Here is a 10,635-nt window from a genome sequence, read left to right on the forward strand (position 1 = left end):
CAAAATCTGTCTTATATAATTACACCTTTAAATCATTACACATACCACTGTGAAACAACACAATCAATACATTTGTATAACAATCACATGTCCCCATTCCAACTCAAATGCTCAAAAACTGAGATGGCAGTTAGCTACACAAAATTTTGAATCATTTGTTGGGGCTTCACACTAACCCCATTTTTTCTACTGGTCCAACGGACAGGTTGAACTGTAGGTACCCAGTTTTTTTCCACTTATACCTGTTCTATTCCTGAATAAAAAAAAAAAAGTTACTGGTCTGACAGTGATTTTTAATGGTGTTCATGGTAAAACATATACATAACACCCACAAAAAGACTTATTACACAACTACGCATTACGTGGATCACATGTGAAGATTTGCAACTGAATTGCTTCTATACTAAGAGTAGTTTGATCCACATTTTGGTATGATTTTTATGAAAATTTGTGGTTGCCATGGTAATACATTACTTAATAATATTATTGAAGAAGAAGGTGTCTTCCACATGAGTAGCAAATGGAGCACACACAAATACAAAAAAAAAAACAACCAACAGTTCATCATGAACATAACAATATCAAGTTTCGAGGAAGGAATCATTGAATGATTATTAACTTCTTAAAAAAAAAAGAGCAAAACTAATTATACATAGGCAGTTGCATATCAAATGAAAGCAAATTAATGAAAGAAATGCCAAAAGAGCAAGTGGACCACAGAATTTATCTTAAATGGTGCTCCAATCAAAATGAAGACACAGCTATTATATGATCTAGAGATTGCAAGTGCGATAGGTGATCACTGTCATATAAAGCAATGCTTCTCTAACTGTTTGAACATAAATACGAATGTATATTTCAGACCGATGATTTTAAATACACTCAGGACAGGACTTTTAACATTTATTTCGCTTAGGGGCCTCATACATGTTTAACATGGCAAGCATAAGTTTTTGTTTGTTTGTTTGGTTGTTTGTTTTTTGACAGACTTCTAAATAATGAAGTAAGCCAAAACAAAGACGCAAATCCATTCATTATATTCAATTATTTACAGTCTCCCTGTCTAGGAGGACCTCAGGAGGACACACGGAGGACATGACAGACAAAAAAAAAAAAAAAAGAACAAGAGAAGCTTTTACTTTAGAGTCCCCTAAATGTCGAGCGCAAGGTAAACATACATTTCTGTGGCTATCAATGGGAGGGTATTTTTCCTTGAGAGAGATGGCAGCTTTTTTATGTGCGCCATAAACAACGAAGGTCATCGGAAGTGTGTGCTATGTTCACTCCGAGACAGTTTAGAGTCCCCTCATTTAGCACGAGTCTATAGCGCAACTCTTTGAGGTTGTGGCTAAATCGTGCTACGTTGTCTAGCATGATCTTTACCTCAGATTTAAACCAGACTCAGACATAATATATATATATATATATATATATATATATATGTGACCGTGCACCTCAAAACGAACATAAAGTCGCACACACTGATTTTGCCTGAGGACTGAAAATAAGTGAAATGGGTCAACCTAGCCGAACTTGACTTTTTCATATTTTATGAAAGAGCGGGTCTTCTTTTTCATTATGCTAAAATTTGGTATCATAAAACGGGCAGGAAAGTGTATTTTTTAGCAGTTTATCTCTAACATTTTTGGTAGAATAGTGTGATTAGGTGTGTCTTTGGAATCCCCTTTTCATTTCTGAAAAACCTTGTCCACACTCTTCGATTTCAACTCTAATAACTTTTGAAAGGATAGTGCTACTGCTTTGAAAGTTGGCATTAATTATGGACAGAATGTGTTAATGAGGCATGCTTAGATTCAGTTTAATCTGATAATCCCTTCATTGCTGTTACTCTGGTGATTTACTTTTTTTTTTTTTTTTTGTCCCATTCATCGCACAGCCAGCACGGTTTGGTAAAGATTAAGCGCTTGAATAGACACTGTACTTTAAAGCCTCTTTTCTCAGTTCACACTTTTCCTGAGTTTGTGCTTTCTTTCGAATATTTAGATAGGTTAGGAGAGTCCATGTGATTTGAGTTATACATCATGTTAAAGCTTAAAGTCTGCTCTTTCAGAATGTGGTCTTAACTAAAAATTCATGTCTGGCGACTTTTTGTTTGTTTTGAGGTGCAGGGTCACATATATATATATATATATATATATATATATATATATATATATATACTACAAGTTCAAGAGGAATTGATGACAGTTATTTTTCATCATTCTATAAGACTTCCACTGAACAATTCTACTACTTCTAATAAATAAATATTGGAAATAATCTCATTACGTATAGGATTCCAAATCGACTGAGGAATAGAGTCAGGTATTTATGCAAATCACTTTGGAACACCGATAGCAACACAATTTTTGTTGAAGTCTGATGTTTCCAGACATTGCAGCATGAACTTTGCAACATCTGCTCTTGGGATCGTATAAGCGGCCTTTGATGTAAACTGTCGTCCAATGTCAAACACCAGATCTTTGCCTGAAGGTGGAGATAGGGGGTGGAAAGAAAAAGAGGAATGGTTTAATCTTGATTCAGATACACTGTAGAAAAATAGCGTTCCAAATTCCTGTGCATTCAGCCTTAAAGAGAAATAACATCCAAATGCATATAATCTGTAGATTGAATGAGTGCAGCAGTACCAACAGAACATATCAGTGAAGTATGAGAAAAATTGGACAATACACTTGAAGACATTTACTGTCTAAAATCTTGTTTTTTTTTTCTGCCATAACTGAATGAGAAAATAACAATACAGTTTGCAAAATCACTTCTCTTTTTAATGACATTTTTTAAGGATGATACAGAGAACAATAACATCACATTTCGGCACTCTATATGAGTGTACAGTAGCCACCACTAAATCAAGTAGTGTCTGGTGGAGCAGCTGATGGCCTAGCACAGACAAAAAGAGGATGAGAATAGATAAATATTCTGACCGATCTTGTGCTGCCCTCCCAACAATGATTTTGTGGAAAAGAGCTTGAAATGGCTATCCTCATTATTGATTGAAAACCCAAGTTTTATACTATCAAATATGAAAAAAAAAAAAAAATATATATATATACATATGAGCCAATAGGAGACTTGTGCTGTAATGGCATAAACTCTCTGTTGGCAACATGTGCAACTCTCAAGATTCTTTAATATTTTTATTTGATACTTTTTGTGCCAAGGACTTCACAAAGCGTGTACAATGCTATGGGTTGTATATTTTTTTTTTGTATCGATCGGCACTGCAAAGACACAAGGAGGTAATTTGATTGCACAGTCATAATACATACGAGTGAAAAAGTCTCAAGTCATGCAAGATGAGAGGGAGACATGACTTTGAGAGCTCTAAACTACTTTCAAAAGACAACATTTAGGTCATCATACAGTTGTTGGCATCCATCTGTCTCGTGAGACAATTGCATACACCCTGCATAAAACACCAGTTTATTTCTTGCTGGAGCATTTCCTGCTATGACCAAATAGGCCAACTCTCGAATGGCAGTCTCGGCTACACTTGCTGCAAATGAAAGAGGTTGGCTGCGGAGATGCTGTGGGCATGGCAGCTGTCCTCTGTTTTGTCGAGCTTTCCTGGATTCCAGTGTCTTCTCATTTCTCTGTGTTTCTCCATGATGCCATCACGTACGACAAGTCTCCACCTTGTACGGACTGAAGCAATGGTTGCCCAACTCTTCACTTTCAAACCATTTGCTTTTATGTCGCGCTTGCAGACGTCCGTGTACCTGAGGTTTAGGCGACCAATAGCTCTGGAACCAGTGGCAAGCTCTCCATAACAGCAGAGGCCTTACCAATAGTTTATCCAGCTCAGCATCCAGAGACATGTTGCTAGAATTGGTTGAACCTAAGTAAGTGAAGCTGTTGACAGCTATCCAACTGGTAATTGTCAATAGTGATGGAGGGTGGGGTTTCAATTCCCTGGCACATGAGTTTGGTCTTCTGCAGGCTGATTTCAAATCCGAACTCTCTGCATGCTTGCGAAAATCTATCCATGATAGTTTGAAGGGTTCTTCCGTATGAACTGTGCATGCTGCGTCGTCTGCAAACAACATTTCCCTGATTAGTACATGACGTGCTTTCGTCTTTGCTTTCAGACGGGCCAGATTGAACAGCTTGCCATCCTATCTTGTATGTATCTAGATATCCTCAGTAGCATTCTCAAAGGCATAGGACAGCAGCATAGAGAAGAAATCATCAAACCAAGTCAGTGCCACAGGACACATCCTTGTTTCATCCCGCTACGAATGACTGGCATAGACTTGGAGTTGCCTTTCGTACACTTATTCAGGAATCGTACATTAGCGACTAATGTTCTAACATAGTCCTTGGGGTCAGCACTTTTCTCTCGTTATTCCATTTTTTGTTGTTGTTGTTTTGGTTTTTGGTATACCAGAGGAAATTAAGTTCCTATATTGTACATGAGGATAATTGTGATCTTAGGACCTGAATTTTGACTTTGTTGCAATTGGACTTGTTACAAACGAGTTTGGTATAATGGGAGCGCACTGTATCTTTGTAAGTTGGGAATCTACCAACTGTACAAAATAACACATATACAGTGAAATAATAATAATAAAGGCATATAGTAATTTTGGGACCTACATTTTACTCTATTGTTTAATGGGGCTTTGTCACAACCATGTTCAGTATGGAATATGTGCGCACTGTATCTTTGGGAAGACAGGGTGCTTCCACCTGTTAAAAAAAAAAAAAAAAAATGACACATTTCTGCAGAGGCTGAGCATACCTGTACTTGCAGAGTTAGTGAGCTGCGGGGGTAGGACCATGGTGTAATCAATGTCCTGGCATTCGTCTTCAAGGTACTTGGCCATCACCGCCATGTCGTTGAGCGGCTTCGACAGTATCGGTCGTATCACCCAGCGGGCCATGCGGCCAGGATCATCATTGGGGTCAACTGCAAGCATGGACACAGACAATGGAACAATGGGATTCACACACTGTATGCTGCATGTCTCCGATACCCTCTCCGGTAGACACAACGGGCTGGGCAGAGACATTTTTTTTTTTCTGCATTGCAGTCATGCCTGTCATGCACAGCGAATAGTGCAACAATCATTCACAGAGACAGTATCGTGCATTTGTGAAAAGCTCACTTGCTATATATCGATAGGATTGAGGGCGCAATAACGAGATCAATTATGGCTTGTTCAATGTATGAAACATGTGTACAATATGTGTGAAAATAAGTACTTTCATATACATGTAGGCCTAGATGTATACAGTGATGATACATAACTGTTTGTGAGTGATACACATAACCTGTTTAGAATCTGTCTGTACTGTCCACCTCTTTTGAAAACCTATCTATGGCGGTATACCGCCATTCTTGTCATCTCTACTGGGTGGCTGTTATAGACCGATCTGAATGCATACTCACCTTTGACATGCCAGGTTGCGATGGTGATGATGCGACTGACCTTGGCTGCCCGCATGGCCGGTACGATGGCCTTCATCGAGCCCGAGTAGATGGTGGTGGCCCGAGTGAGATTGTTCGACCCCAGGCACGACAGGACGGCGTCGCAGCCATCGAGGTGTGTCTGCAGAAACTCTGTGGAGAAGATGTCGCCTTCCACAACCTGAATGATAGAGACAACATTGGTTACACACCACTTAGCATTGGCTTACGTCTACTCACTTACTGTTCCTATCATACTACTATTTTTGAAGTGGGGACAGGAAAGGGTAGAGGAGGAGGGGAGGAAGAGGAGGAAGAGGCAAAGGAGGAGGGGGAGGGAGAGGAGGAGGAGAAGAAGGTAGTAGAAATATAGATGTGGTATTATGTGATCAATAAAATAATGTCTTAAGTGACCATCAAATATGGCTCTCAATTTGTACTGACTGTAAAATAGTGTTCAGGTCTCTAAACTCAAATTTTATGAGATCCCTACAAGCAGTTCCTAACCAAATAGACATGATGCAGAAAGTTCAAAGAAGAGCTTTGCACTTTGTGTGTGGGACCTACAGTTGGCAGCAAAATTATACAACCCCATACGCATTTTCGACATTTTGGCGAAAAGAATAACATTGCAACTGCAGACTCGTACTAAATCATTCACGTTGTCAACAGATAGTTTATTACAATATATTGAATATCTAAATAAAAGTCAAAATTTACTTCATAGTGCATTCAAAATTGCAGTTTTTTACATGTGTAAATATGTATAAATACACATGGATGAATACACAAATAATGACATATTAAAAGCCACATGCACATGTTCTGAGGTAAATGCCAGATTTTATTTATCGTCCAACCAAAATTGGAACGTTTACATGCACAAAAAAAAAACAAAACAATTAAGTTATAACGTTACAGCACGTTGACCTACGAACATTGCTGACCTGGAGACCATTGCCCATGAGGAATGAGCCAAAATCCCCACGGAGCGCTGCTAGAAGCTTGTGAGAGACTATAGCAGGTCATTGCAGCAAACGGGTGCTGCACTAAGTACTAAAGGCACACCCTACTTGGTTGAGTAACATTACAACCCTTTAATTGATTTTTGTGACTTATTTCATTTTTTTTTGCGCATAATTATAGTCTTCTCCCAGCTTGCTGGCGGTGACGATCATGACATCAAAGCAGTGAAGCATGCTAAAAATGTCTTTGTGGCGCTTTTTGTGATGTACAGGCGCATGATTTAATCAACAATACAATGAATGTCATTGTGTATTAAGTCCATGGTATTACTATACAAACAATAAGCACTACCATGTTTAGTCTCGTATAATCGTCTACGTATAATGTTCATCACTCTCATGATTGTGATAATACATGGTTGGAGGGAGGGTGACAATATGCACGCCCAGTGTCATTCACATGCATAATGTATGAACGCACGGGGGCTGTTCGTTATTGCGAAGGTTCACTATTCCGAAGGTTCGTTATTCCGAAGCTTCGTTATTCCGAAGGTTCGTTAATCTGCAACACACAAATTCCCTATACCTAGAGGTTCGTTAATCCGAACATTTGTGGCGGTATACCCAAGGCTCGTTATTCCGAAGATTTGTTAATCCGAAAATGAAATTCGGAATAATGAACCTTCGAAATAACGAATCTTCGGACTGAAAAGCCTTCGGAATAACGAACCTTCGGAATAACGAGCTGTAACCGAACGCACGATGCTGTGCCTCTCAACTTTTAGGTGGAAATGCTCAGAGGCAATGGTCATTGGTCAAGCAGGTCAAATAATATTTCCCGACATCTCTAGTATGCGTATATAAAGGAATCCCGTCACAAACGAGATCATCGGTTCCGAGTGACTTTTCTCGTTATATTCGGATTCTTGTTGTATCTGAGCACGTGTGTATGTTTTAGATTTGACAAAGCATAATATACTAGCATCATGCTCTAGATGAGACCTGCCTTTTGTTATCAACATACTTACTAATCTGCACGCGTGAGAAGAGAGAGATGGAAAAAAAAACATGCATGATGGGAAGGTGACTTTCACCTCATTTGGGAAGGTCATCGCGCTATCAACAATGCGGTAAGCTTAACTCGCGTGGATAAAAGCTGTGACTAAAATCCGAATTTACATTTCATTCTACTACAAATTACTTATATAAATCACGTGTATTATGGTGAAATTTTGCATCACAGTCTTTATTCTCATCCTTTGTTTCCTTGAGGGAAACTTTGCCCAACATCCTGTTTACTATTTCTCTCGCTATATACTGTACAGTGTGATGCCCAAAAATTGAGATATCCAAAAACAAGGGGAAACAAAGAGATACTAATAAAGTTGGGGCATGTCGCCTTTTATTATTAACACTTTTTGAATATCTCAGCCATTTGAAAACCAATTTTCATCAAATAAATGTTGAATCCTTCTTAAAATTACATGATCTTTCATATTTCACAAGAGACTTTTCATTATCTCACTTAGGAATGTTCAAAACATGAATCCCTACCTCAACCAGTACTGTACAGTCCCTTTAAGGCCCGAAAATCATCTCGCAATAACCGGAACTTTGGATCCCCATGGGCTAACACGCAAAGTTAGTTGGGACCGGATGATTTATCTCGTTATAAGCTATTCTCGTTGTATCCGATCTTGTTATAAATAAATGGTATTGCCCTGTACCAACATGTACAATTTCTGAACTCATTTTCATGAAACTTAGCGTATAGAATGCATCATCAGGTAAAGGTTGATTCTGTAGATAAGGTTTTAGGTCATTCAATTTGCCAAAGGTCAAAGGTGAAATCTTTTTCTTTTTTTTCAAAACATAATATTTCGGAAAATGCCAAGATAACTTTAATGAAATAATACATACATGACTGTAATGCCTGACGATGATTTTCTCGGGAGGTTTGTGTCATTACGTCGGAGTGTCAAGGGACAGTTATAATGCTCAAGAACTTACTGAACGGAGAAATTAAAAAGGAAATCTACCCCAAATAATAATTAAAGGTCCAGTTTACCTTTGGGAGCAGTGATTTCAAAAATTTTCAAGATATCATATTTGATGCATATGTGTAGGTCTGTTGTATCATAAAACATCCTACCATATGAAATATTTGCAATAAAACCTAAAATATAAGGAGATATCAGGGTTTTTCTCAATAAACCGTAACTGTATACGGTTTAGTCTGGAATTTTTTTTTTTTATTATAACTATTGTTCACATTTTGTGTATTTAACCACACTTAACATCGATTATACGGATTCAAATTTTGACAGTGGTTGTTTCTATCCCTAACTCACATTTTAGAACATTTTATAGCACTAATGCTTTCATCTGCAAATGGTAAATTATGCCTTTAAGCTTGAAAAGGGAAAAAATATGAAAGTATTGTCATGAAATTTGGTGTAAACAGAGAGGCTTATTTGCTAGTCATGATATAACAAAGGTGTCATTTAGTATCACTGTAATCTCAATAATTAATCTTTGCTCCACTTTGGAAGCAAATATTGACCGTGATTCCTCCCTCAAAGCATCCTCGAACTCCGTGTTGACATTGATCAGCGCTACATGCACTGGCTACATATACTTCACTTTGTATGTGAGGCTAAGGAATACGAGAAACTTTGTACATGTATGATTTAAAAACATTGCAGATGACGTAAAACATGAATATTATTTTATTTGCGTATGCGCAGATTATTGTATTTGCGAGATACGGACAACCGTAGCTCATCAATGATGACAACTTATCTTGTTTTCGGAAGTAATGGTGAGAGATACATAGCCGCCTACAATAATCAACAATATGGTATTACAACTTGTGGCTTTTTGATGCGAATCCAAGTTTCGTTTCGAATGCTGAGTTCCTTGCAGAGTTGCAAGCGTCGCAGTGCACTTCGATTACTCACAAGACTGATGCAAGCAAGTCGACCATCGGGGCGCTGTTCTATAATACAGCGTGCCCCGCGCCAGGGTTCCAGCGTATGCGTATGCCCAGACCATAGAGCTTTATTAAGCGATATGTAAATGCAGCTCTTTGGCCCAGACTGAGCCGAGACACTGCCGCGGTGTGACTGTAGCGATAATATACCGTCATCCGTACGGTGACTTACTTGTCACCCCACCCTACTTACTTGCAGTTTTTCATGTTGAATCGAGCTCAGTTTAGCTGGATTCCTTACAACTGTGACGACTTCATGTCCTTCGTCTAAGACCAATTTAACCAGTTCCAACCCAGTATTCCCAGTTGATCCAAGTATAGTTAGCTTCATGCTTCTTCTTATAGTGAGGTGGTCTCGGTGCAAAACTCAATGCCAATGACAATCAGCTGTGGACAGGACAGCTGTGGACAGGTGCAGCCATGCATGGTACCTGACCGGCTGCAGCACTACCAGTCCCTTTGACTAGATCCTACACTTACGTAAGAGGGCCAACAACTCAGCCGAGGAGTGCGTCAATAGCGTCGAGCGTAGTCTGGTTTCCAGGTCCTTTCCTAACTGGACTCCACGGTGACGAAGTCTCCACCTTTGCTTAAGGCAAAGCCTCTGCAAGATAAACCCACCTTGAATTATACTAGTTTTCGACGTTGAGGGCGTCAATATAATCCTGAATAGCGAAATAGCACGGACAGAGGGTCTGGAAGCCAGACTACGTTGAGCGGGTAAAGTTTCCAGGTGAGCTGCACTTTCCCGACCCAAAAAAAAAAAAAAAAAAAAAAAAAAAAAAAAAAATGTGTTTGTGGGAGACCAGACAGGCTACTAGTATCATGACAGCCAACAAGGAAGAAGGAATTTTCTGTAAAGGATCATGAGTGAATTCAAGAACTGGTGCAGTGCATTAAAGGGATCGTATAGTTTTGGCCGAGACCTAATTTCAGGTTTGTAACATTTTTTGGTGAGATAATGAGAAATCTCTTATGAAATAATCTTATGAAAGAGCACGTAATTCCATGAGGAATTTAAAGTTTGTATTTGATGAAAATTGGTTTTGAAATGGCTGAGATATCCAAAACAGAGCGATTCTGATAAGTGTGGGACCCACACTTTGTTACAATCGCTTTGTTTTACTTTGCTTTTGGATGTTTCAGTCATTCCATACCCGATTTTTATCAAAATTAATAAACTTTGAATTCCTCTTAAAATGGTACGCTCTGCACTATTTCATAAGTGTTTTGTTGGTATCTCGCAA

The 10,635-nt window shown here is 38.7% G+C and overlaps 1 protein-coding gene across 1 annotated transcript; it reads right to left on the reverse strand.

Moving 5' to 3' along the window:
* Nucleotides 1-2,338: 2,338 nt before the first annotated feature.
* Nucleotides 2,339-9,719, reverse strand: LOC140230289 (flavin reductase (NADPH)-like). The gene is made up of 4 exons (XM_072310457.1): nucleotides 9,582-9,719; nucleotides 5,414-5,612; nucleotides 4,763-4,930; nucleotides 2,339-2,487 (listed from the first exon to the last, which is right to left on the reverse strand). Exons 1-4 carry the CDS (start codon nucleotides 9,717-9,719, stop codon nucleotides 2,339-2,341), a joined length of 654 nt encoding a protein of 217 aa, XP_072166558.1.
* Between the last annotated feature and the right edge of the window lie 916 nt (nucleotides 9,720-10,635).

The sequence above is a fragment of the Diadema setosum genome, chromosome 6, assembly GCF_964275005.1.
Source record: "Diadema setosum chromosome 6, eeDiaSeto1, whole genome shotgun sequence".
NCBI classification, from domain to species: domain Eukaryota; kingdom Metazoa; phylum Echinodermata; class Echinoidea; order Diadematoida; family Diadematidae; genus Diadema; species Diadema setosum.